Raw genomic sequence first — 27,875 nt, 5'->3', positions numbered from 1 at the left:
GCTTCCCCCTTCGCTCTGGGCGTGAGGTTACCGTCAATCCGGATCCATCCTCCACCTTTCCCATGACATTTCTGCTCGCTCCTCTCCTTTCTCCTTCCGGAGAGAGCCGATCCCACTCGGACACGGAGCGGCCAGCCTCCTGGCCCCGTTTGGCTAACGGGGGTCTCTTGCCCGTAGGCAAAGTTTACTGGTCGGACAGCACCCTACGCAGGATCAGCCGTGCCAACCTCGACGGCTCGCTACACGAGGACATCATCACCACAGGTGAGGGACACCCGGTTGCCGGCGGGCTCAGGGCTCCCGAGCGGGGCGAGGGCTCGGCCGGAGGCTTTGAATCGGAAGCCGACGGCCAGCGTCCTCCGGGATCTTCGCAGGGCTGCAGACCACGGACGGGTTGGCGGTTGATTCCGTCGGCCGGAAGGTCTACTGGACGGACACGGGAACCAACCGAATTGAAGTGGGCAACCTGGATGGGTCCATGAGGAAGGTGTTGGTGTGGCAGAACCTGGACAGTCCTCGGGCCATCGTCCTGTATCATGAGACGGGGTGAGTTCGGAGCGAGTGGGAGCAAAGCCTGAAACGCGGAGACTAAGGTGGGGAAATCCTGGGGCACTCTATAGTTTTCTGTTGGGAAGTTCCACTCACTTCTGACTTCCGCTACTGCAGCTCCATGTACTGGACAGACTGGGGGGAGAACGCCAAGCTGGAAAGGGCCGGGATGGACGGCTCGGACCGCACCGTCCTCATCAGCAACAATCTGGGCTGGCCCAACGGACTGACGGTGGATAAGGCCGGCTCGCAGCTGCTCTGGGCCGATGCCCACACCGAGGTAGGGAGCCTCTCCTCGGGAGGACGAACGAGGAGCAGGGAGGGAGGGGACGGAGCCGGAGGGGCCCGGGAGCGAGGGGCTTTCTCCCGGTTCATCTCCTCCCTCTCCTCCCTGCAGCGCATCGAGGCCGCCGACCTGAACGGGGCCAATCGGCGCACGCTGGTCTCTCCCGTGCAGCACCCTTACGGCCTCACCCTGCTCGACTCCTACATCTACTGGACCGACTGGCAGACCCGCAGTATCCACCGGGCTGACAAAAGCACCGGCAGCAATGTCATCCTGGTGCGGGCCAACCTGCCCGGACTCATGGACATCCAGGCGGTGGACCGGGGCCGGCGGCTTGGTGAGCCGGACAGCGGGAGAGCCGCTGGGGCTTTTCCCGGATCCCCCAGACCGGGCCAGCAGAAACTCCCTGTGGTCCTTAAGACGTCGGGCTCCAGTGTCCCACGCTTCCCCTTTTTTGATGGGATTTGTTAAGTTCTTACCGTGGGCCAGGCACTGTTCTAAGCTTTGGGTAGATACAAGGTAATCAGGTTGGACACAGTCCATATCCTAAATGGACCTCACAGTCTTAATCCTCATTTTACAGTAGTAATAATAATTATAATTATAATAACAGCCAGCATTCTAGGCACTGTACTAAGCCCTGGGTTAATACAGGCAAATTAGGTTGGACAAAGTCCCTGTCCCACATGGGGCTCTTAGTCTTCATCCCCATTTACAGACGAGGCACAGAAAAGTGCAGTGAGTTGCCCGAGGTCACACAGCAGACCTGCTGTTTGATGAGACTCTGTGCCTTCCTCTGTAGCACGACCATCATGAGGCTGTGATCGCCAAACTAGGGCACCTGGCTTCAGTTTCCGCGGAGGCTTCCCGGACCCTTCCTGCCACCTAGGAGTCGGGAGGTCATGGGTTCTAATCCCGGTTCCGCCCCCTGTCCGCTGTGACCTCGGGCAAGTCACTTCGCTTTCCTGGGCCTCGGGTAACTCATCCGGAAAATGGGGATTGAGACTGTGAGCCCCACATGGGGCAGGGGCCGGGTCCAACCCGATTTGCTTCTATCCACCCCAGCGCTTAGAACGGCACCTGGCGCATAGTAAGCGCTTAACAAATGCCGTAATTATTATCCTAGTTATCTCTAGGCGTCTGTCCCTCCCGTCGAAATAGCGGCAGTTAATCGGTCCTTGCTGCCCTCCTCAGTCGGGATTTCCCGTAGGGCTCTAAAATCCCCCTCCTCCCCTGCTCTTTTCCCCGCCAGGCGCGAACAGATGCGGCTTGAAGAATGGCGGTTGCTCCCACCTCTGCCTGCCCCGGCCCTCGGGCTTCTCCTGCGCCTGCCCCACGGGCATTCAGCTCAAGGGAGATGGGCACACGTGCGACCCTTCCCCCGAGACCTACCTGCTTTTCTCCAGCCGGGGCTCCATCCGGCGCATCTCCCTGGACACGAGCGACCACACGGATGTGCACGTGCCCATCCCCGAGCTCAATAACGTCATCTCTCTGGACTACGACAGTGTGGATGGGAAGGTCTACTACACTGACGTTTTCCTGGATGTTATCAGGTACCCTGCCTCTTCCCCGCACCTGCCGAAAGCGTGGGTTGTGAGTGGTAATTCCCATCAATCAATCCATCTATCGATCGTGCTTACCGTGTGCGGGGCATTTGGAAGAGTACGGTATAACAGAGTTGGTAGACACACTGCCTGCCCACAGCGAGCTATCCTGCTTCATTTTTTAAAAAAATAGCATTTGTTAAGCACTTATTGTGAGTCAGGCATGGTGTAGCGGATAAAGAATGGTCCTGGAAATCAGAAGGTCTTGGGTTCTAATCCCACTCTACCGCTTGTCTGCTGTCTGACCTTGGGTAAGTCACTTCTCTGTGCCTCAGTTACCGCCCGTGTAAAAGGGGGATTGAGATTGTGAGCCCCAAGTGGGACAGGGACTGTGTCCAACGTGATTTGCTTGTATCCATCCCAGCGCTTAGTACAGTGCTTGGCACATAGTAAGTGCTTAACAAATACCATAATTATTACTATTATGATTATTCTTACTAAGCATTGGGGTAGATATAAGATAATCATATTGGACACAGTCCGTGTCTCAGGTGGGGTTATAGTCTTTATCCCCATTTTTCAGGTGAGGTAACTGAGGTTCAGAGAAGTTGAGCGACTTGACAGTGGTCATACAGCAGACAAGTGGCAGAACCGGGATTAGAACTCAGGTCCTCTGACTGAGGACTCCCTTCCCGGGCTCTCTTCCCGACTCCGCTAATTGTCAGCTGTGTGACTTTGGGCAAGTCACTTCACTTCTCTGGGCCTCAGTTCCCTCATCTGTAAAATGGGGATTAAGACTGTGAGCCCCCCGTGGGACAATCTGATCACCTTGTAACCTCCCCAGTGCTTAGAACAGTGCTTTGCACATAGTAAGCGCTTAATAAATGCCATTGTTATTATTTTTAGGCCATGTGACTTCTATTGCTTCCTTGATAGCCCTGCGTTGAACAATCAATCAATCATATTTATTGAGTGCTTACTGTGTGCAGAGCACTGTACTAAGCGCTTGGGAAGTACAAGTTGGCAACATATAGAGACAGTTCCTACCCAACAGTGGGCTCACAGTCACTTAGCTTTCCTTTGCCTTTTTGAACTTTGAAGGGGGCAGAACCTATCAGAGGGGAACCCTTCCAAGTGTATATATAGGATCTCTCATATAATAATAATAATAATTATAGCATTTGTTAAGCACTTACTATGTGCAAAGCACAGTTCTAAGCACTGGGGAGGTTACAAGGTGATCAGGTTGTCCCACGTGGGGCTCACAGTCTTAATCCACATATTACAGATGAGGTAACTGAAGCCCAGAAAAGTGAAGTGACTTACCCAAAGTCACACAGCTGACAGTTGGTGGAGCCGGGATTTGAACCCATGACCTCTGACTCCAAAGCCCGGGCTCTTTTCCACTGAGCCACTCATATGTACCAGAAGACCTGTCAAAGAACCAATAAATGCCCAGAGAGATTCTTTTTCTACTGGTCCCCATCACTCGCTCAGCCTTTATCCCCCGCTGGAGGTCTGATGGTGATTCTTGGGATGCTCTTAGTTTCTGCTTGGACATAGGGTGTGGGTTGTCCCGTACAGTCCCTGCCAGTCAGAGGCCCAACGTAGGACACAGGGCATGGGAGCTGAGTCTTAAGTGTTGCTCTCCCACCCATCTGGATCCCAACCCATTGGTAGCTTCCATGACCTTGGCAGACCCAATGTCTTGGAGGCTGGGCCCAGAATGCATTCTGTCTTGTTAGGTGGAATCAATCATAGTAATAACGCTAATAAGATAATGAAAGTGACTTTGGGCAAGTCACTTCACTTCTCTGTGCCTCAGTTCCCTCATCTGGAAAATGGGGATTAAGATTGTGAGCCCCACGTGGGACAACCTGATCACCTTGTATCCCCCCCAGCGCTTAGAACAGTGCTTTGCACATAGTAAGCGCTTAACAAATGCCATCATCATTATTATTATTATTACAGATGAGGGAACTGAGGCCCAGAGAAGTGAAGTGACTTGCCCAAAGTCACCCAGCTGACAATTGGTAGAGCTGGGATTTGAACCCATGACCTGTGACTCCAAAGCCCGGGCTCTTTCCACTGAGCCACGCTGCTTCTCATACTATGTGCCAGGCAGTGTACTAAGTCCCTGTCCCTTGTGGGGCTGACAGTCTCAATTCCCATTTTCCAGATGAGGTAACTGAGGCCCAGAGGTGTGAAGTGACCTGCCTGAAGTCACACAGCCGACAAGCGGCAGAGGCGGGTATTTACTGAGCGTTTGCTAGGTGCAGAGCATTTTACTCAGCTCTTGGGAGGGTACAGTACAACAGAATTAGCGGGCACGTTCCCGGCCCGTAATGATCTTACAGTCTTGAGGAGTTTATAAGCTAGAGTGTGGGAAAGGGCGGAGATACCCATCTGTTCCTGGGACCCCCAGTCCTTCCTTCTCTCAATCAATCAATCGTATTTATTGAGCGCTTACTGTGTGCAGAGCACTGTACTAAGCGCTTGGGAAGTCCAAGTTGGCAACATATAGAGACAGTCCCTACCCAACAGTGGGCTCACAGTCTAAAAGACTCGCATCCCGGGCTGGTTCCCTCAGGCGGGCCGACCTGAACGGCAGCAGCATGGAGACCGTCATCGGACAGGGGCTGAAGACCACCGATGGATTGGCAGTGGACTGGGTGGCCAGAAACCTGTACTGGACAGACACGGGCCGCAACACCATCGAGGCAGCCCGGTTGGACGGCTCCTGCCGGAAGGTGCTAATCAACAACAGCCTGGATGAGCCCCGGGCCATCGCTGCTTTCCCCAGGAAGGGGTGAGTGAGTGAGCGCGTGTGGGAGCCCGGGAGTCCCAGGAAGGCTGAGAGGAAAAATGGGAAGCAGGGCCAGTCTTAGATAATAATGATGGTATTTATTAAACGCTTACTATGTGCCAAGCACCGTTCTAAGCACTGGAGTTGATACGAGGTAATCAGGTTGTCCCACGTGGGGCTCACGGTCTTAATCCCCATTTTACAGGCTGGGGAACTGAGGCAAAGAGATGTTAAGTGACTTGCCCAAGGTCACACAGCAGACAAGTGGCGGAGCCGGGATTTGGATAGGAGGAGGGAGGAGCGTAGCTCATGGAGTTGGGATGCTTAGGATGGGTTGTGTGCTAGAGGAGCTTGGCTTGGGGTTGCTGTATTGGCTCTTGGCCAGTGTCTTCCAGACTCCCGTCACTTTCTGTAATGATAATAATGATGGTGGTATTTACTGAGCTCTTGCTCCGTGCCCAAGCCAATCAATCGATCAATCGATCGTATTTATTGAGTGCTGACTATGTGCAGAGCACTGTACCAAGCGCTTGGGAGAGTGCAGTACAACAGACACATTCCCTGCCTACCACGAGCTTATGGGGGGGTAGACAGACATTAATATAAATAAATAAGTGGGACTGGGAAGGCGGAATAAGAAGAAGAAGGAGAATGATGCTATTTATTAAGCACTTACTTTGTGCAAAGCACTGTTCTAAGCGCTGGGGAGGTTACAAGGTGATTAGGTTGTCCCATGTGGGGCTCACAGTCTTAATCCCCATTTTACAGATGAGGTAACTGAGGCACAGAGAATAATAATAATAATGGTGGTATTTGTTAAGTGCTTACAGGGTGCAAAGCACTGTTCTAAGCACCGGGGAGGTTACAAGGTGATCAGGTTGTCCCATGTGGGGCTCACAGTCTTAATCCCCATTTTACAGATAATAATAATAATGATGATGATGGTATTTGTTAAGCGCCTACTATGTGCAAAGCACTGTTCTAAGCGCTGGGGAGATACAAGGTGATCAGGTTGTCCCACGGGGGGCTCACAGTCTTAATCCCCATTTTACAGATGAGGGAACTGAGGCCCAGAGAAGTGAAGTGACTTGCCCAAAGTCACACAGATAACAAGTGGTGGAACCGGAATTTGAACCCATGACCTCTGACTCCAAAGCCCAGGCTCTTTCCACTGAGCCACGCTGCTTCTCACAGAACAAAGGGAGCGAGTCAGGGCGATGCAGAAGGGAGTGGGAGAAGAGGAAAGGAGGGCTTAGTCAGGGAAGGCCTCTTGGAAGAGATGTGCCTTCACTAAGGCTTTGAAGCAGGAGGGAGTAATTGTCTGTCGGATTTGAGGAGGGAGGGCGTTCCAGAACAGACGCAGGATGGGGGCGAGGGGTTGGTGGCAAGATAAGATCAATATACAGTGAGAAGGTGAGCATTAGAGTGAAGTGTGCGGGCTGGGTTGGAGTAGGAGAGGGCAAGGTGACTGAGTGCTTTAAAGCCAACGATGAGGAGTTTTTATTTGATGCAGAGGTGGATGGGCAACCACTAGAATTTTCCGAGAAGTGGGGAGAATGTTTTTGAAGAAAAATGATCTGGGCAGCAGAGTGTGAAGTATGGACTGGAGTGGGGAGAGACAAGACAGCCAGGAAGTTGATGCAGTAATCCAGGTGGGATAGGGCGAATGATTGTATTGAGGTGGTAGCAGTTTGGATGGAGAGGAAAGGGTGGATTTTTAGTGAAGTTGAGAAGGTGGGACCAACAGGATTTAGTGATGGATTGAATATGTAGGTTGAATGAGGGAGAGGAGTCAAAGATAACGCCAAGGTTACTGGCCTGTGAGACAGGGAGGATAGTGGTGCCGTCTACATTGATGGGCAAGAAAGGGGGAGGACTGGGTTTGGGTGGGAAGATGAGGAGTTCAATTTTGGACGTGTTAAGCTTGAGGTGACAGGAGGACATCCAAGTAGAGATGCCTTCAAGGCAAGAGGAAATGCGAGACTGCAGAGAGAGAGAGAGATCAGGGCTGGAGATGTAGATTTGAGTATCAATCTGCATAGAGGTGGTAGTTGAAGCCATGGGAGTCGTTGAGTTCTCCAAGGGAGTGGGTATAGATGAAGGGGACCCAGAACTGAACCTTGAGGGACCCCACAGTTAATGGGTGGGAGGCAGAGGAGGAGCCTGTGAAGGAGACTGAAGATGAATGGCCAGAGAGAGAGAGAGATAAGAGGAGAATCAGGAGATGACAGTGTCAGTGAAGCCAAGGTTGGTTAATGTTTCAATCAATCAATCAATCAATCGTATTTATTGAGCGCTTACTATGTGCAGAGCACTGTACTAAGCGCTTGGGAAGTACAAATTGGCATCACATAGAGACAGTCCCTACCCAACAGTGGGCTCACAGTCTAAAAGGGGGAGACAGAGAACAGAACCAAACATACCAACAAAATAAAATAAGTAGGATAGAAATGTACAAGTAAAATAAATAAATAAATAAATAAATAGAGTAATAAATATGTACAACCATATATACATATATACAGGTGCTGTGGGGAAGGGAAGGAGGTAAGACGGGGGGATGGAGAGGGGGACGAGGGGAGAGGAAAGAAGGGGCTCAGTCTGGGAAGGCCTCCTGGAGGAGGTGAGCTCTCAGCAGGGCCTTGAAGGGAGGAAGAGAGCTAGCTTGGCGGATGGGCAGAGGGAGGGCATTCCAGGCCCGGGGGATGACGTGGGCCGGGGGTCGATGGCGGGACAGGCGAGAGCGAGGTGCAGTGAGGAGATTAGTGGTGGAGGAGCGGAGGGTGCGGGCTGGGCAGTAGAAGGAGAGAAGGGAGGTGAGGTAGGAGGGGGCGAGGTGATGGAGAGCCTTGAAGCCCAGGGTGAGGAGTTTCTGCTTGATGCGCAGATTGATCGGTAGCCATTGGAGGTTTTTGAGGAGGGGAGTAATATGTCCAGAGCGTTTCTGGACAAAGATAATCCGGGCAGCAGCATGAAGTATGGATTGAAGTGGAGAGAGACACGAGGATGGGAGATCAGAGAGAAGGCTAGTGCAGTAGTCCAGACGGGATAGGATGAGAGCTTGAATGAGCAGGGTAGCAGTTTGGATGGAGAGGAAAGGGCGGATCTTGGCAATGTTGCGGAGCTGAGACCGGCAGGTTTTGGTGACGGCTTGGATGTGAGGGGTGAATGAGAGAGCGGAGTCGAGGATGACACCGAGGTTGCGGGCTTGTGAGACGGGAAGGATGGTAGTGCCGTCAACAGAGATGGGAAAGTTAGGGAGAGGACAAGGTTTGGGAGGGAAGACAAGGAGCTCAGTCTTCGACATGTTGAGCTTTAGGTGGCGGGCGGACATCCAGGTTTCCAGGAGAAGGGGGTGGTCAACAGTGTCAAAGGCAGCTGAGAAGTCGGGGAGGTTTAGGATGGAGTAGAAGCCGTTGGATTTGGCAAGAAGGAGATCATTGGTAACCTCTGAGAGGGCAGTTTCTGCGGCGTGAAGGAGACGGGAGCCAGATTGGAGCGGGTCAAAGAGAGAATTGGAGGAGAGGAATTTGAGACGCGACAGAAGACAACTCATTTAAGGAGTTTGAAGAGGTACAGTAGAAGGGACATGGGGCAGTAACTGGAACTGTGGTGTCAAGGGAGGGGATTTTTTAGGATGGGGAGACATGGGTACGTCTGAAAGCAGTGGGGAAGAAACCACTGGAGAGTGAACAGTTGGAAGATGGCTGTTAGGGAGGGAAGAAGGGAACGGAGAGAGTTTTTATAAGGTGCGAAGGAATGGAGTCAGATGTGCAGGTGGAAGGGGTGGATTCTGAGAGGAGGCAGGACATCTCATCTAAATAATAATGATGGTATTTGTTAAGCACTTACTGTGTGCCAAGCACTGTTCTAATGCTGCTGGAAAGGATGGGAGAGTTGAAGAGGGGGCCGGAAGGGGGAGGGACTGAGGAGGGGTAGGGGAGATTTTACGGAGCTCACGCCTGGTGGCCAGGTAACTGGGGGCAAGGGATAATAATAATAATAATAATAATAATAATAATGGCATTTGTTAAGCACTTACTATGTGCAAAGCACTGTTCTAAGCGCTGGGGGGATACAAGGTGATCAGGTTGTCCCATGTGGGGCTCACAGTCTTAATCCCCATTTTACAGATGAGGTAACTGAGGCTCAGAGAAGTTAAGTGACTTGCCCAAGGTCACACAGCAGACCTGTGGCAGAGCCGGGATTAGAACCCGTGACCTCTCTGAGGAGGTAGTTACACGTCTGGCACAACTGGCGAGGGCTCATTGGTGTCAATAAGACACCTCTTCAGTAAGGGTGGAGAAATAATTTTGCCGGGGCAAGGAGAGGGCAGAGTTCAAACGTGCAAGGATAAACTTGAAGTGGACAAAGTCAGCCTGATATTTAGATTTCCACCAGCAGCGTTCTGCAGCTCGAGCTCAAAAGCGAAGGAGGCAGACTGTGCAGGTGACTCGGGGCTGTGGGTTAGTGGTACGAGATCGACAAAGGGAGAGGGGAGGGAGTGAGTTAAGTAGAGAGAGTGGTGTTGAGAGCATCAATCTGGTCATCAAGGGACGGTAGTTTGAGTAGGGAGGCTAGGTGAGGCATGAAGAGTTGAGAAAATTGGATGGAGTCAAAAGATTGGAGGTCTCTGAGGGGGAATAATATGGATTTACGGGAAGGAGGTGTGCGGGAGAGGACACAAGTGAGGAGGTTGTGGTCAGCTAGAGGGATTTCCGAGTTGGTGAGCGTAGAGATTGTGTAATCATCATCATCAATCGTATTTATTGAGCGCTTACTATGTGCAGAGCACTGTACTAAGCGCTTGGGAAGTACAAATTGGCAACATATAGAGACAGTCCCTACCCAACAGTGGGCTCACAGTCTAAAAGGGGGAGACAGAGAACAAAACCAAACATACTAACAAAATAAAATAAATAGAATAGATATGTACAAATAAATTAAATAAATAAATAAATAGAGTAAAAAAATATGTACAAACATATATACATATATACAGGTGCTGTGGGGAAGGGAGGGAGGTAAGATGGGGGGATGGAAAGGGGGACGAGGGGGAGAGGAAGGAAGGGGCTCAGTCTGGGAAGGCCTCCTGGAGGAGGTGAGCTCTCAGCAGGGCCTTGAAGGGAGGAAGAGAGCGAGCTTGGCGGATGGGCAGAGGGAGGGCATTCCAGGCCCGGGGGAGGACGAGGGCCCGGGGTCGATGGCGGGACAGGCGAGAACGGGGCACGGTGAGGAGATTAGCGGCAGAGGAGCGGAGGGTGCGGGCTGGGCTGGAGAAGGACAGAAGGGAGGGGAGGTAGGAGGGGGCCAGGGGATGGAGAGTCTTGAAGCCCAGGGTGAGGAGTTTCTGCCTGATGCGCAGATTGATTGGTAGCCACTGGAGATTTTTGAGGAGGGGAGTGATATGCCCAGAGCGTTTCTGGACAAAGATAATCCGGGCAGCAGCATGAAGTATGGATTGAAGTGGAGAAAGACACGAGGAATGGTTTAGAGATGATGAGATCGAGTGTTTCCTTTCCAAGTCGGTGAGTGGGCGAGGTGGGGTGGAGCAGGAGGTCAGCGAAGGTGGTCAGCGAAAGGGTTATTAGGAACATCTATGTAGATACTGAAGCCATTCATTCATTCATTCATTCATTCAATCGTATTTATTGAGCGCTTACTGTGTGCAGAGCACTGTACTAAGCGCTTGGGAAGTCCATGTCGGCAACATATAGAGATGGTCCCTACCCAACAGTGGGCCCACAGTCCTCGAGGATCAATGTGGGGCTGGAGAAAGAGAGAAGAAATGTGAGAAAGGGATCAAAATGGGTAAATAAGTTGGGAACGGGGTGGGGTGGGGGGCATAGATGACAGTTACTAGAATCTAGAGTGGTTCCTCTCCCCCTCCTCCCCCTCCCCATCCCCCCCACCTTACCTCCTTCCCCTCCCCACAGTATATATGTATATATGTTTGTACATATTTATTACTCTATTTATTTTACTTGTACATATTTATTCTATTTTATTTTGTTAATATGTTTTGTTTGGTTGTCTGTCTCCCCCTTCTAGACTGTGAGCCCGCTGTTGGGTAAGGACCGTCTCTATATGTTGCCAACTTGGACTTCCCAAGCGCTTAGTCCAGTGCTGTGCACACAGTAAGCGCTCAGTAAATACGAGTGAATGAATGAAAGAATGAATGATATGGGCTTCAAAGGAAGGGAAAGAAAGGGAAGGCGGAGGAGGGATGGTACGAAAGCAGAATTGGGGAAGCCAACACCTCGTCCTTTCCCAGTGAGTCTGGAGGAGTGGGCCCCTCTGGAGAGAGCAGCAGGGGAGATCATGTTGTCTGGGAAGAGCCAGGTTTCAGTGATGGCGAGGAGGAGGAGGGACAGTCAGGAACAGGTCGAAGATGAAGGAGCGGGGGTTCCACAGGCCACACTTGGCTGAAGTTGGTAGTGAGGTGAGGTGGGAGGGGAGGACTGGGATGGGCTAATGGGGTGAGGGTGGGGAGGTGAGGATTGAAGGGTCATTGTGGAGTCAGTAAGGTAAACGATAGTAATGCCAGCTTAATCCGATGATACCCGGAGGAGATGGCTGAATTGTCCTTTGGGTCCTTGAGAGTGAAAAGGCCAGTGATTGAGGAGACGGTTGAATTTTCCTTAGGACTTTGAGAGTGAAGTGTCCAGTGTTAAGGGGAACCCTGACAGATGGGTGAATTGTACTTGGTTCCTTGGGATTGAAGAGGCCAGTTGGTGTGATCGTAGTGGGGGCTGAGTAGGTGTGAAGGCAAGCAGCTTTAGAACTGTAAAAGAGTATGAACTTGGACTGTGTTGTGTCCTTGTCTTGTGTCCTCTCGGTGGAGAGATCTCGCCGTCCGCAGGCGGATCTGTCCTGAGTGGCGGTTGGTGGTCCGTGCTGGTTGTATCCACCCCAGTGCTTAGAACACGTATTAAGTGTCCACAATGCAGCTGATGAAGCCGAGAAAAACAGAGGGGCCGGAGACGGACAGAATCGATATCGTTTCACCCCACAAGCCTTTGTGTGTGCTGGACAATCCAGTCCTGTCCTACATGGGGCTCACAGTCTAAGTAGGAGGGAGAAACAGACATCGAATCCCCGTTTTACAGACGAGGAAACAGTCACGGAGAAGTGAAGGGACTCAGTCGAGGTCACATGGCTTCTTTCCATGTGAAAGCATCCCCTCATCTGGATTGCCTTTCCTAGCACGACTTTCAAATCCACTTTGTCCCAGGTACCTCTTCTGGACAGACTGGGGACACATCGCCAAGATCGAGCGGGCCAACCTGGATGGCTCCGACCGGAAAATCCTTATCAATACAGACCTGGGTTGGCCCAATGGCCTCACTCTAGACTACGATACCCGCAGGTAAGGACACCGTCTCAAGCACGAGGGGCAAATGAGTAGGTAATTTGTCCCCTGTGGAGGTTCTTCCGTAGTTTGGGCCTAGGTAGGTGGGTGGGGGAGAGATGTGGAGTGCTCTGCACACAGTAAGCGCTCAATAAATACGATTGAATGAATGAATGGAGGCCAGGGGTGGTTGGAAACTTGTTCCTCAAGACCGTAAGCTTATCCTTTACACTGAAAGTTAGTTGTGGGTAGGGAATGACTCTGTTCCAAGCGCTTAGTACAGTGCAGAAAACACTCCTTAAATACAGTTAATTGATTCTTCAGGGGCATTGTATTTTCTGAATCCTGTATCCTCCTCTTTCCTGAACAGCCTCCAGGGTTCTCTGAAAAACACCCACCATTCCCCGCTAACCCTGAGGCCCAGCCCGAATCTCTAACCACCGAGGCCTCGCACCTTCCTGTGATTTATCCATGAGTGGGAGGGATCAGTCAATCAGTGGTATTTATTGAGCACATGCTATGTTCAGAGCACTTGGGAGAATACAATACAACACAGTTTGTAGGTACATTCCCTGCCCACTAGTATCAATCAATCAATCAATCGTATTTATTGAGCGCTTACTGTGTGCAGAGCACTGTACTAAGCGCTTGGGAAGTACAAGTTGGCAAGTAGCTTTCAGTCTAGAGGGGAAGGAATGGCTCCTTGGGGCAGGGGCTGGTTCCAGGGGTGGAAATTCTCTCCACCGGAGAGGATTTATAAATCCGCACTTCTCCTACGAGATTTGACTTCTCCCCTCTCACAGGATATATTGGGTGGATGCACACCTGGACCGGATCGAGAGCGCAGACCTCAATGGAAAGCTACGACAGATCTTAGTCAGCCAAGTGTCCCATCCGTTTGCTCTCACACAGGTAAACCAACCCCGGGAGAGTCTGAATAGGCCAAAAGCAGCTGGGGTTTCTTCACTGAGAAGCCAATTTTCTTGTGGGATGTCCATAATAGTAATAATGGTGGTATTTGTTAAGCACTTACTGCGTGACAAGCACTGTACTAAGCCCTGAGGTAGATACAAGATAATTAAATTGGACGTAGTCCATGTTTCATATGGGGCTCAGTCCTTTAGGCGGGAGGAGGATTTAATCCCCATTTTACAGATGAGGAAACTGAGGCCCAGAGACGTGACGTGACTTGCCCAAGGTCACCCGGCGGACAAGTGGCCGAGCCAGGTTAGAACCAGGCCCGGACTCTTTCCGCTAGGCCACGCTTGCCCATCCAGCCAACCCGATTCTACTACAGGAAAGTAACATTTCTAGGACGATCTCTGAGTTTCCCCCTGCCTCCGAACAGAGCAGGGCCACCTGCCCCGTCAGTGGGGCCTCCTCAGAGCCCGCAACGGTGCTGGCCCTGACTCCGTCATTCAGGGTCACTGCAGGAGTTGGCAGGGAAGATGAGGAGGAGGAGCGGTAGAAATAGTTGTCGTAGTAGTCATAATCGTATTTATCAAGCCCTTACTGTGTGCAGAGCACTGTACAAATTTCCAGGAGTGAATACACAGCTAGGAATTAGACACCGTCCCTATCCTTCGGGGAGCTCACCATCTAAAAGTTTAAGTGGGGAATAGGGATTGGAGACAGACACATCAGGAGCGATAAAAGATTAAAGCACAACGCAAAAAAATACACAAAATAGGCTTAAAGTCTCGGCGGGGATGGAGGAGACCGAGGGCACGCGGGAGCAACTTTTATCCCCAGTCCGGCAGGCCCGGAGCGTGCTGGAAGCTGGGGGACCCTCTGTGTTAGGAGGGAAGGTGGCGGTTCCCTTGGGACTTTTCTTGGTGGCGACAGAGGAGTCTGAGAGCATGTGGGAGCAGCTTGGGAAGGCAGGGATAGTAGGGATGACATGGAGCAGTTCTTTACTGGAGACCTTAAAGAGCTTGGAGACCATATGTCAGAAGGAGAAGAAGTCAGAGTCTCCTCCTACCTCCTTTGTGAATGAGGCTCCCTCCTTTGTAACGCTCTACTTCAGCTTTTTTTTCCATATGCTATTTATTAAGCACTTACTATGTGTCATGGACTGTACTAAGCGCTGGAGTGCGTACAAGCAAATTGGGTTGGACGCTGTCCCTCTCTCACAGGGAGAAGCAGCCTGGCTTAATGGAAAGAGCACAGGCTTGGGAGTCAGAGGTCATGTCAGCTGTGTGACCTTGGGCAAGTCATTTAACTTCTCTGGGCCTCAGTGACCTCATCTGTAAAATGGGGATGAAGACTGTGAGCCCCACGTGGGACAACCTGATTACTTTGTACCTGTCCCAGCGCTTAGAACAGTGCTTGGCACATAGTAAGCGCTTAACAAATCAATCCATCAATCGTATTTGTTAAGCGCTTACTGTGTGCAGAGCACTGTACTAAGCGCTTGGGAAGTACAAGTTGGCAACATATAGAGACGGTCCCTACCCAACAGTGGGCTCACAGTCTAGAACAAATACCAACATTATTATTATTATTATTATTGGACTCATAGTCTTAATCCCCATTTTACAGTGGAGTTGCCTGAGGCACAGAGACGTGACTTGCCCAAGGCCACACAGCAGTCAAGTGGCAAAGCTAGGATTAGAACCCATGACCTTCTGACTCCCAGCCAGGCCCGTGTTCAATCCACTAGGCCACGCTGCTTCTCACCTAGTCCAGATCTCTGCAAAATTGCATTCAACCGGGACGGTTCCGTCCTTGATGATGTCTGAAAGCTGGGGCCCGAATGGTGGCTAACGCGAGTGAAATCCAACCCCTCTTGGATTCCCCCGGTGAGCAGCAAGACAGGTGGATCTACTGGACAGACTGGCAGACCAAATCCATTCAGCGAGTGGACAAGTATTCGGGTCGGAACAAGGAGACGGTGCTGGCTAACGTCGAGGGGCTCATGGACATCATCGTGGTCTCCCCGCATCGGCAGACAGGTGCCAAGATACTGTTCGGTTTCTTCCCCGAGATCAGCTTCTCAAACCCACTGATGCCAACGGTAGCAGTGGCTGGTTTAATAAGGGTGAGGTGAGGCCAGCCTTCCTCTCAATCAATCAATCAATCGTATTTATTGAGCACTTACTGTGTGCAGAGCACTGTTCTAAGCGCTTGGGAAGTACAAGTTGGCAGCATATAGAGACAGTCCCTACCCAACAGTGGGCTCACAGTCTAAATATGTACAAACATACATGCATATATACTTTACTTCTCTGCGCCTCAGTTCCCTCATCTGTAAAATGGAGATGAGGACTGTGAGCCCTCCCGTGGGCCAACCTGATCACCTTGTAGCCTCCCCAGCGCTTAGAACAGTGCTTGGCACATAGTAAGCGCTTAACAAATGCCTTCATGATGATGATGATTGTCCTTAGGCCGGCCCCAAACTGGCCTCGGGACAGGAAAGAATCTATCCCCAGTCTCTGAAGAGCATTCTCCGGTGGCCTGCTTTCATGACAACCTCATCATCATCATCAATCATATTTATTGAGCGCTTACTATGTGCAGAGCACTGTACTAAGCACTTGGGAAGTACAAATTGGCAACATATAGGACAGTCCCTACCCAACAGTGGGCTCACAGCCTAAAAGATCACCTTGTAACCTCCCCAGCGCTTAGAATAGTGCTTTGCACATAGTAAGCGCTTAATAAAATGCCATTATTATTATTATGAGGGCACAGAAGTGAATTCTGGGTACGCATTTCAGTCCCCGGCTCTGGAATTTGTTTGTAGTCTCCCTCGGTTGAACCTTTGGTCTCCCCTTTCCTCACATCCCAGCTTCCAAGGATTACTCTGCTCACATTCTGCCCCACCCTCGGAGTGGGGGTGACCTCCAAGTCCTCCCTCACTGTTTCTGGTTAAAGTCTTGTCCCCGAGGAGCCCTCCAACTTCACCTCAGGTCGGACGCTTGGCATCTCTGCCCCTCCAGGGACCAACGCCTGCGGGGTGAACAATGGAGGCTGCACCCACCTCTGCTTCGCCAGAGCTTCGGACTTTGTCTGCGCCTGTCCCGATGAGCCAGATGGGCGGCCTTGCTCCCTAGGTGAGTTTGTTTGGTGTCCACTCTTCCCTGCCAGATTCCAAGTGCTTTGTGGGCAGGGATCATATCCATGAAATCCATTATAGGACCATTATACTGTCCTCTCCCAAGTTCTCAGTACAGTGCCTTGCATGCGGGAAGCATTCAGTAACTACCATTTTTTAAAAAGTGGTATTAGTTAAGCACTTACTATGTACAAAGCACTTACTATGTAGAGAAGCAGCGTGGCTCAATGGAAAGAGCACGGGCTTTGGAGTCAGGGGTCATGGGTTCGAATGCCGACTCCACCACATGTCTGCTGTGTGACCTTGGGCAAGTCGCTTAACTTCTCTGCGCCTCAGTTACCTCATCTGTAAAATGGGGATTAAGACTGTGAGCCCCACGTGGGACAACTTGATCACCTTGTATCCCCCCAGCGCTTAGAACAGTGCTCTGCACATAGTAAGTGCTTAATAAATGCCATTATTATTATTATTATTATGTACCAGGCACTGTACTAAGCGCGAGGTTAGATACAAGCTAATTGGATTGGACACAGTCCCTGTCCCATGTAGGGCTCACAGTCTTAATCCCCATTTTACAGAGGAGGTAACTGAGGCACAGAGAAGTGAAATGATTTGCCCAGGGTCACACAGCAGACAAATGGCAGAGGCGGGGTTAGAACCCAGGTCCTTCTGATTCCCAGGCCCGTGCTCTATCCACTAAGCCACGCCGGATCTCCTTCAGGCAACCTCTCCTTCGGAAGGGGCTGGGACGGGACCGAGGGTGGTCGATCTGTGGGGGTGGGTTTCTCCCTTTCTCACTCCCTCCTTTTTCTTTCTCACTCCCTCCTTCTTTTTCTTTCTCTTTCTTGTCGTCCCCCTTTCATCTCACAGTCTTCCCCTCCCTCTCTCCCCCTTCCTCCTTTCACTCTTTCCCCTTCCCCCTGTCTCTGCATGGGCTATTTTTTGTTTCATTCATTCATTCAATCATATTGATTGAGTGCTTACTGGGTGCAGAGCGCTGTACTAAGCGCTTGGGAAGTACAAGTCGGCAACATCTAGAGACGGTCCCTACCCAACCACGGGCTCACAGTTTAGAAGGGGGAGACAGACGACAAAACAAAACATATTAACAAAATAAAATAAATAGTAAATATGTACAAATCTGTACCCTTCCTTGGTCCCCTGGCATCTCATTGACATTTTCCATCCTCTACAGTTCCTGGACTTGTGCCCTCAGCACCCAAGGCCACCACAACGAGCGACAAGAGCCCCGGGCCACCCAACATGCCACCCACCACCCTTCACTTGCCCACTGACAGAACCCACACTTCCCGAGAGGCAGGTGAAGGAAAGTAAGTGGGGGACACGGGGAATGGATAAAAAATTGGGATCGGGGAACACGGGGAATGGATAAAAAATTGGGATCGGGGGTGGGTGATCTTGCTCCTTTCTCTCCTAAACCCTTCTATATGGAATCGGGTGGAACTCAGCAGTGCTCACAACAATGTCTCATCCCTACCCTGTCTCACTTTGGGTCTCAGAGTGCAACGAGTGAGTTGGGTGGGCAGGGATGGGCAGCAGGTCAAAAGAAGTTGCCGAAGTTTTTACACCCGGGATGGGATCCTTTTACGCCGAAGAGAGTGCCGCGTTGCGCTGACACTGTGCAGTACGTCCTGTGACCAGCCGACGGTGGCCTTGGTGACCACTGCCGCCTGAGAGAGGAGGCTTCCTCGATTAGAAGTTGCCCTCCCCTCCCTCCACTCTTCGCTCCTCTCCTTTTTCTCCTCCTCTCCCCTCTCTGACCCAATTCCCCTGTGCTGGAGTTGCTCCCTCTCGGCTCTCCTGAAAGGGCAGTGCCTGAGGGTGAAAGCAGCCCACCCCAGGCCCCGAAAGTGGAGGAGGTTGTTGGGGGGAGAGGGGAGTCTGTGCCACGTAAAAAGAAGCCTCTCACTCTGTCCTTGTGTCTCTCAGCTGCTCGGAGAAGAACACCCGCCAGGGCCTCTGTGCCCATTCCAACGAGGCTGTGCCTGCTGTCTCAGGTGGGTCAACTTCCCCGTCAGCTCCTGGGGCTCATTGGAAGTTGGAAGTCTGGGACGGTCGGAAATCAATCGACCGATCCGTGGTATTTATTGAGCACTTACTGTGTGCAGAGCACTGTACTGAGCGCTTGGGAAAGTACAGTATAACAGAGTTGGTAGACGTGATCCCTGCCCACAAGGAGTTTACCGTCCGTGGGAAAACGCCTCCTCAATCCTCAGTGCATTCCTCTCCAAATCCCAGACCTCTCCCTCCACCTGTCTGTCCTCAGCCTGTGAGGTCGGGTCAAGGAAGCTGCAGAGGTCCCTGCGGGCCTGAAGGACGACGGCGTGATGATTGCCACGTTACAAAACTCTCCCGAGCTCCTTGGTTGCGTGGGAATTGAGGAACAGTACAGGCCAAGCAAGGGCCTATCCTGAGCTAGCATCCTTTCCCTTCCCTTCCTCCTCCCTCCTCCCCCCCATCTTACCTCCTTCCCTTCCCCACAGCACCTGTATATATGTATATATGTTCATACATATTTATTACTCTATTTATTTATCTATCTTGTACATATCTATTCTATTTATTTTATTTTGTTAGCATGTTTGGTTTTGTTCTCTGTCTCCCCCTTCTAGACTGTGAGCCCGCTGTTGGGTAGGGACTGTCTCTATGTGATGCCGACTTGGACTTCCCAAGCGCTTAGTCCAGTGCTCTGCACACAGTAAGCGCTCAATAAATACAATTGATTGATTGATTGATGGATTGATTCCCCGGGTCTCCCAGTGAAAAAGCCGAGGTGGTCCCTGCAAAGCGTTCTTTGTCTTTTCCAGGAGAAGGACTGCACGTCAGCTACGTCGTTGGCGGCCTCCTTAGTGTCTTGCTCATTCTGCTGGTGATTGCTGCCCTGATGCTGTACAGGTAACCCCACTCTCCCTGAATTCTCAGCTCCCACCTACAGGAAAAGGACCCACTCTGGGCAATCCTCATTAAAGCCTAGGAACTCTTTTTTCTCCAAGCCTCAGAAGCCTCCTCTCTCCCCCCGCTTTGGGGGCCAGACCCAGCCTCCCACCCCAACACCCACCCTGTTCATCCTTAGTCCGGGGGAATTGAAGAGACAGCTGAGATTAGAAATGGCCCCTCTGTTTACACCTACCCGGCTCTTTCAAGGCCCTACTGAGAGCTCACCTCCTCCAGGAGGCCTTCCCAGACTGAGCCCCTTCCTTCCTCTCCCCCTTGTCCCCCTCATCTTACCTCCTTCCCTTCCCCACAGCACCTATATATATGTTTGTACATATTTATTACTCTATTTACCCCCCCATCTTACCTTCTTCCCATCCCCACAGCACCTGTATATATGTTTGTATATATTTATTACTTATTTATTTTACTTGTACATACCTATTCTATTTATTTTATTTTGTTAGTATGTTTGGTTTTGTTCTCTGTCTTCCCTTTTAGACTGTGAGCCCACTGTTGGGTAGGGACTGTCTCTATATGTTGCCAACTTGGACTTCCCAAGCACTTAGTACAGTGAGCGCTCAATAAATTTGATTGATTGATTGATTTCACCTCACTCAGTGAGGAAGATGTGTATATGTGTTTGTATGTATTTATTACTCTATTTTATTTTGTTAATATGTTTTGTTTTGTTGTCTGTCTTCCCCCTTCTAGACTGTGAGCCCGCTGTTGGGTAGGGACCGTGTCTGTGTGTTGCCAACTTGTACTTCCCAAGCGCTTAGTACAGTGTTATGCACACAGTAAGCGCTCAATAAATACGATTGAATGAATTAATGAATTTTATTTGTACATATTTATTCTATTTCTTTTATTTTGTTAATATGTTTTGTTTTGTTGTCTGTCGCCCCCTTCTAGACTGTGAGTCCGGTGTTGGGTAGGGACCGTCTCTATGTGTTGCCAACTTGTGCTTCCCAAGCGCTTAGTACAGTGTTCTGCACACAGTAAGCGCTCAATAAATGCGATTGATTGAATGAATGAATTTTATTTGTACATATTTATTCTATTTATTTTATTTTGTTAATATGTTTTGTTTTGTTGTCTGTCTCCCCCTTCTAGACCGTGAGCCTGCTGTTGGGTAGGGACCGTCTCTATGTGTTGCCAACTTGTACTTCCCAAGCGCTTAGTACAGTGCTCTGCACACAGTAAGCGCTCAATAAATACGATTGAATGAATGAATGAATTTTATTTGTACATATTTATTCTATTTCTTTTATTTTGTTAATATGTTTTGTTTTGTTGTCTGTCGCCCGCTTCTAGACTGTGAGCCCACTGTTGGGTAGGGACCGTCTCTATGTGTTGCCAACTTGTGCTTCCCAAGGGCTTAGTACAGTGCTCTGCACACAGTAAGCGCTCAATAAATACGATTGAATGAGTGAATGAATGAATGAAGATACTTCAGGGTTCCTCTGTCTTCTGGGGAAATTGAATTCGCCACCTCAGGCAGGGACTGTCCTCTCATCTTTCTTGAAAGTACTCAATCAATCAATGGTATTTATTGAGCACCTATGTGCAGAGCACCGTTCCAAGCTCTAGGGAGAGTACAATACAACTGAAATTCAACTCCTCCCTCCATCCCCCCATCTTACCTCCTTCCCTTCCCCACAGCACCTGTATATATGTATATATGTTTGTACATATTTATTACTCTATTTATTTTACTTGTACATATCTATTCTCTTTATTTTATTTTGTTCGTATGTTTGGTTTTGTTCTCTGTCTCCCCCTTTTAGACTGTGAGCCCACTATTAGGTAGGGACTGTCTCTGTATGTTGCCAACTTGTACTTCCCAAGCGCTTAGTACAGTGCTCTGCACACAGTAAGTGCTCAATAAATATGATTGATGATGATGATGATGATGAAATAGCAGACACGTCCCCTGCCCTTACTCCTCAGTAATAACTGGTGTTGGAAGTAAACTGGAAGGGACGGGAACCCAGCTGTGGTGGGGGGAAAAAACAACCCCAGAGCGGTTCTTCTGGTAGGAAGAGAGTTTCGTAGTGGCCCTTCCCCTGATGGAGGGCTGATCCTCCTTTCCCCTCTCCATGCCCAAATCCCTCTTGCTGCTGCTGCTCCTCATCCCTTTTAGACTGTGAGCCCACTGTTGGGTAGGGACCGTCTCTATATGTTGCCAATTTGTACTTCCCAAGCGCTTAGTACAGTGCTCTGCACATAGTAAGCGCTGAATAAATACGATTGATGATGATGATGATCCCTGCCACCTGGGACAGCCATGACTTTCCGCTTTGACGTGTATGTGCTTTCAGCTCTGGTAACCCCTTACTTGATGATGATGGCATTTGTTAAGCGCTTACTATGTGCAAAGCACTGTTCTAAGCGCTGGGGGGGGGGGGGTTTACAAGGTGATCAAGTTGTCCCACAGGGGGGCTCACAGTTTTAATCCCCATTTCACAGATGAGGTAACTGAGGCCCAGAGAAGTGAAGTGACTTGCCCAAAGTCACCCAGCTGACAGCTGGCGGAGCCGGGATTTGAACCCGTGACCTCTGACTCCAAAGCCTGGTCTCTTTCCACTGAGCCACGCTGCTTCTCTTACTTGACTCTTGGCTGATGGACCTCTCTTCCCCCTCAATTCACTTGTGGAGAAAAACAAAAAATCAAATCCTAGTGATCTGTGGGAGACCTTTCCCTTTGGTTGGTCCCAATCACCAGGTGATTCTGGGTCCAGTGATGACATAATAATAACGATGGCATTTATTAAGCGCTAACTATGTGCAAAGCACTGTTCTAAGCACTGGGGAGGGTACGAGGTGATCAGGTTATCCCACGGGAGGGTTCACAGTCTTAATCCCCATTTTCCAGATGAGGGAACTGAGGCCTAGAGAAGTGAAGTGACTTGCCCCAAGTCACACAGCCGACAGTTGGGGGAGCCGGGATTTGAACCCGTGTCCTCTGACTCCAAAGCCGGGGCTGTTTCCACCGAGCCATGCTGCTTCTACATGGAGAAGCAGACGTGATTTGAACTGAACCTCCTCTCCGAGCAACAATAATGACCGTGGTGTTTTTAAGCGTCTACTTTGTGCCAAGCGCTAGGGGTGGATACAAGGGAATCGGGTTGGACAGAGTCCCTGTCCCACATCTTCTCTCTCTCTCTCTCTCCTACTGCAGGCATAAAAAATCCAAATTCAGCGACCCTGGTCTGGGGAATCTGACCTACAGCAACCCCTCCTACCGCACGTCCACCCAGGAGGTGAAGATCGAAACCAGCCCGAAACCAGCCATGTATAACCAGCTGTGTTCTAAGAAAGAGGTAAGAGCAGAAAGCGACAGACAAAGGTACAAGGAACTGAATCCCCACGCTGTAAGTGCTGAATAAATACCACGGATTGATTTGTGAGGAGAGGAGGGAATAAAAGGCCCACGGCCCCGGCCCACGTCATCCCCCGGGCCTGGAATGCCCTCCCTCTGCCCCTCCGCCAAGCTAGCTCTCTTCCTCCCTTCAAGGCCCTGCTGAGAGCTCACCTCCTCCAGGAGGCCTTCCCAGGCTGAGCCCCTTCCTTCCTCTCCTCCTCGTCCCCCTCTCCATCCCCCCCATCTTACCTCCTTCCCTTCCCCACAGCACCTGTATATATGTATATATGGTTGTACATATTTATTACTCTATTTATTTATTTATTTATTTATTTATTTTACTTGTACATTTCTATCCTATTTATTTTATTTTGTTGGTATGTTTGGTTCTGTTCTCTGTCTCCCCCTTTTAGACTGTGAGCCCACTGTTGGGTAGGGACTGTCTCTATGTGTTGCCAATTTGTACTTCCCAAGCGCTTAGTACAGTGCTCTGCACATAGTAAGCGCTCAATAAATACGATTGATTGATTGATTGATTGATTAAAAGGCCCGTTTGGCAGTAGGGAGATTAAACAGTGAGTACGTTGCTTTGGGTTGGATGTAGAGCAAAACCCTTCCCAGAGCTACACAGAGTTGTGGGCTTATCTGTTCTCATTCCTCTCCCTCTTTCCCTCTCATGTGATATTTAAGTGCTTACTATGTGCCAGCTACTTTACTAAATGCTGGGATAGATACAAGCTAATTAGGTTGGACATGGTCCCTGTCCACCTCTGGGCTCCCATTCTTAACCTCCATTTTTCAGATGAGGTAACTGAGGCACAGAGTAGCGCGATGTCTTTAGGAAATCTGTAAGGGCTTCATATGAATTTACAGAGGATTATTCAAACAATGGTATTTATTGAGGGCTTATTGTGTGCAAAGCCCTGTACTAAGTGCTTGGGACAATACAAGAAGCAGCGTGGATCAGGGGAAAGAGCCCGGGCTTTGGAGTCAGAGGCCTTGGGTTCAAATCCCGGCTCCGCCAATTGTCAGTTGTGTCGCTTTGGGCAAGTCGCTTCTCTGGGCCTCAGTTCCCTCATCTGGAAAATGGGGATTAAGACTGTGAGCCCCCCTGTGGGACAACCTGATCGCCTTGTGACCTCCCCAGCGCTTAGAACAGTGCTTTGCGCATAGTAAGCGCTTAATAAATGCCACCATTATTATTATTATTAAAAAAGATTTAGGGGACCCACTCCCAGCCTACAAGGAACTTACAGTCTAGAGAGGAGCTTCCAGGCCATCATCATCATCATCAATCGTATTTATTGAGCGCTTACTATGTGTAGAGCACTGTAGTAAATGCTTGGGAAGTACAAATTGGCAACATATAGAGACAGTCCCTACCCAACAGTGGGCTCACAGTCTCAATGGTATTTATTAAGCGCTTACTCTGTGCAGAGCACTGTACTAATCACTTGGGAGAGGACAATGTAGCGGAGTTGGCAGACACGTTTCCTCCCCACAGTGAGCTTACACTCTAGAGGAGAGACAGACATTCATTCATTGTCATATTTATTGAGCGCTTACTGTGTGCAGAGCACTATACTAAGCATTTGGGGAGTGCAAGTTGGCAACTTACAGAGATGGTCCCTACCCAACAACAGGCTCACAGTCTAGAAGGAGGAGACAGGCAACAAAACAAAACACGAAATAAATCATTTATACCAGAGAAGAGCTTAGAGTCTAATAACAGTAATAATAATAATTTTGGTATTTATGTGTTTACTATATTCCAGACACTGTACTAAGAGAAGCAGTGCGGCTCAGTGGAAAGAGCCCGGGCTTTGGAGTCAGAGGTCATGGGTTCAAATCCCGGCTCTGCCACTTGTCAGCTGTGTGACTTTGGGCAAGTCACTTCACTTCTCTGGGCCTCAGTTCCCTCATCTGTAAAATGGGGATTAAGACTGTGAGCCCCACGTGGGACAACCTGATCACCTTCTAACCTCCCCAGTGCTTAGAACAGTGCTTTGCACATAGTAAGCGCTTAATAAATGCCATTACTATTATTGTTATTATTACTAAATGTTGCGGTAGATACAATGTAACGTGGTTAACGTGGTTAGACACCGTCCCTGTGCCATACAGGGCTCACAGTCGTAATCAATCAATCAATCAATCGTATTTATTGAGTGCTTACTGTGTGCAAAGCACTGTACTAAGCGCTTGGGAAGTACAAGTTGGCAACATATAGAGACAGTCCCTACCCAACAGTGGGCTCACAGTCTAAAAGAGGCTCACAGTCTAATCCCCATTTTACAGATGAGGTAGCTGAGGCCCAGAGAAGTGGTGTGATTTGCCCGAGGTCACACAGCAGACAAGTGGTGGAGCAGGGATTCGAACCCAGGTCCTTCTGATTCCCAGGCCTGTTCTCAGAAATAGGATAGAATCATTTAATTTGATCTTGGTTTTCAAAGGACCAGGAGATTGTAAGTTTGTACAAATATCGAGTTCCTTCCTGATGCGTGCGTGAGAGAGAGAGAAAGAGAGAGAGACAGACACACACTCACTGGGCTCCAAAGTTCCTCTCCACTTCTTCCTATTCCGTCCTGCTTTTGCAGGGACTTGAATTCTTCATGGATGGCAGGGATGATACATATATTCATTCATTCACTCATTCAATCGTATTCATTGAGCACTTACTGTGTGCAGAGCACTGTACTAAGCGCTTGGGAAGTACAAGTTGGAAACATAGAGACGGTCCCTACCCAACAGCGGGCTCCCAGTCTAGAAGGGGGAGACAGATGACGAAACAAAACATATTAACAAAATAAAATGGAATAAATATGTACAAATAAAATTAATAGAGTAATAAATACGTACAATCATATACATAGATACAGGTGGCGTTGGGAGGGGAAGGAGGTAAGGTGGGGGGGATGGGGAGGTGGAGGAGGGGGAGAGGAAGGAGGGGGCTTAGTCTGGGAAGGCCTCCTGGAGGAGGTGAGCTCTCAGTAGGCTCAGTGGAAAGAGCCCGGGCTTTGGAGTCAGGGATCACGGGTTCAAATTCTGGCTCTGCCGATTGTCAGCTGTGTGACCTTGGGCAAGTCACTCCACCTCTCTGGGCCTCAGTTACCTCATCTGCAAAATGGGGATGAAGACTGTGAGCCCCCCGTGGGACAACCTGATCACCTTGTTACCTCCCCAGCGCTTAGAACAGTACTTTGCACGTAGCAAGCACTTAATAAATGCTCAAAAAGCATTTATTAAATAAATGTAATAAATAATTATAAATATATAATTCTCCCACGGCTTCTTTCTTGGACCCTCTGCTAGGTCGTTAGCTTCTCTAGATATGTCAGTTTCTTTTTCCATTCTTACACCCTAAACGGACCCCCTCAAGGGGTTTCTCTTGTTCTGAGAGTGCTTGCAGTTGGAAACCCTCTTCAAATGGGAAGAGATGTCCCATTTGCCGTACGTTCAGGCATTTGCCGTACGTTCAGGCGCTTTTAGTTTTGGCGAAAACTGCTCGTCTTTCAGGCTTTAAAACAACTCCCAACAACTTGGGGAAGAAGTTGGCTCTGTGGCCCTCCAAGGATCAAGATCCATCCTTAGGTTTTCATATATGGATCTTTACTGTTTCGTCAGCAGGCAGGCTATATGAGAAACCTAATCCATCAGCTGAGGAACATTCCAGCTTGCCAAGCAGGGCCTGTCCTCTGAATGCCAATCCCTTCCCTCGTTGCTCATATTTCATTTCATTTAATCGTATTGATTGAGCGCTTACTGTGTGCAGAGCACTGGACTAAGCGCTTGGGAAGGACAATTCAGCAACAAAGAGAGACCCTCCCTGCCCACAGCGGGCTCACAGTCTCAGGAAAACATGTAACAGGCATCATTCATTCATTCTATTGTATTTATTGAGCGCTTACTGTGTGCAGAGCACTGGACTAAGCGCTTGGGAAGGACAATGCAGCAATAAAGAGAGACCCTTCCTGCCCACAGCGGGCTCACAGTCTAGAAGGGGGGAGACAGACAGCAAAATGTGTAACAAGCATCATTCATTCATTTAATCACATTTATTGAGTGATTACTGTGTGCAGAGCACTGTACTAAGCACTTGGGAAGGGCGTATTCATTGGTATAGTTTTCATTGTCGTTTGGCTGCTTTTCATGGGTACATAGATATTCCCCAGGCCCTGAAAACAAGCTTCTTCAGAACAAACCAAGAGTTGCCCAGGGGTGGGGGTCATCATGGGTACATAGATATCATCATCAATCATATTTATTGAGCGCTTACTGTGTGCAGAGCACTGTACTAAGCACTTGGGAAGTCCAAGTTGGCAACATATAGAGCCAGTCCCTACCCAACAGTGGGCTCACAGTGTAAAAGACTGTGGATATGGACCAGGCCTGGAAATGAGAAATAGGAATTCCAGTTGTGCCCTTCATTTTTTTCTTCTTTTTGTTTCCTTCTCAGCAGCTCTCTCACCCTTCCGATAGCCTCTCGCCTTTTCTCTTCTGATTTTCTCCTGCCCCCCTTATAAGGTACCTGCAAGAGTGTATATGCGTGTGTGTGTGTCTACAGTAGCTGATAACCAAACGAAACGTCCCCTAACATGCTTAGAATATTTCTGTGATGAAGACACTGAATGGCCTGCATCTTGTCTTGGACTAATTTCGGCTGGCTGACGAAGGGTGTTTATGTCGTGGCAGGTCGGGGGGAAGGGATCAGGGAAATAGGCTTTTTTGGGGGTATTTATTAAGCACTTCTCATGTGCCAAACTCTGTACCTGAATCCTCAGCCAGGGCCCTCTCCACTAGTCCAGACTCCTTCTTTTTCTCAAAATTAAAGCAGCTCCACAACAATCACCATCATCATCAATCGTATTTATTGAGCGCTTACTGTGTGCAGAGCACTGTACTAAGCGCTTGGGAAGTACAAGTTGGCAACATATAGAGACAGTCCCTACCCAATCCT

At 49.6% G+C, this 27,875-nt stretch overlaps 1 protein-coding gene across 1 annotated transcript in view; it reads left to right on the top strand.

Moving 5' to 3' along the window:
- Positions 1-27,875, top strand: part of LRP4 (LDL receptor related protein 4) — a 119,255-nt gene that overhangs the window by 87,739 nt on the left and 3,641 nt on the right. The window contains exons 24-37 of the mRNA XM_038764677.1: positions 178-264; positions 375-546; positions 667-829; positions 947-1,172; positions 2,088-2,391; positions 4,973-5,191; positions 12,423-12,557; positions 13,343-13,451; positions 15,349-15,493; positions 16,481-16,594; positions 17,792-17,927; positions 18,547-18,614; positions 19,425-19,512; positions 22,736-22,877. Coding sequence (XP_038620605.1) covers positions 178-264; positions 375-546; positions 667-829; positions 947-1,172; positions 2,088-2,391; positions 4,973-5,191; positions 12,423-12,557; positions 13,343-13,451; positions 15,349-15,493; positions 16,481-16,594; positions 17,792-17,927; positions 18,547-18,614; positions 19,425-19,512; positions 22,736-22,877 — 2,108 coding nt within the window. The remainder of the gene's footprint in view (positions 1-177; positions 265-374; positions 547-666; positions 830-946; positions 1,173-2,087; positions 2,392-4,972; positions 5,192-12,422; positions 12,558-13,342; positions 13,452-15,348; positions 15,494-16,480; positions 16,595-17,791; positions 17,928-18,546; positions 18,615-19,424; positions 19,513-22,735; positions 22,878-27,875) is intronic.

The sequence above is a fragment of the Tachyglossus aculeatus genome, chromosome 22, assembly GCF_015852505.1.
Source record: "Tachyglossus aculeatus isolate mTacAcu1 chromosome 22, mTacAcu1.pri, whole genome shotgun sequence".
Classification (NCBI taxonomy): domain Eukaryota; kingdom Metazoa; phylum Chordata; class Mammalia; order Monotremata; family Tachyglossidae; genus Tachyglossus; species Tachyglossus aculeatus.
The sequence above is the reverse complement of the archived record's forward strand: the minus strand, read 5'-3'. Positions and strand labels throughout refer to the sequence as shown.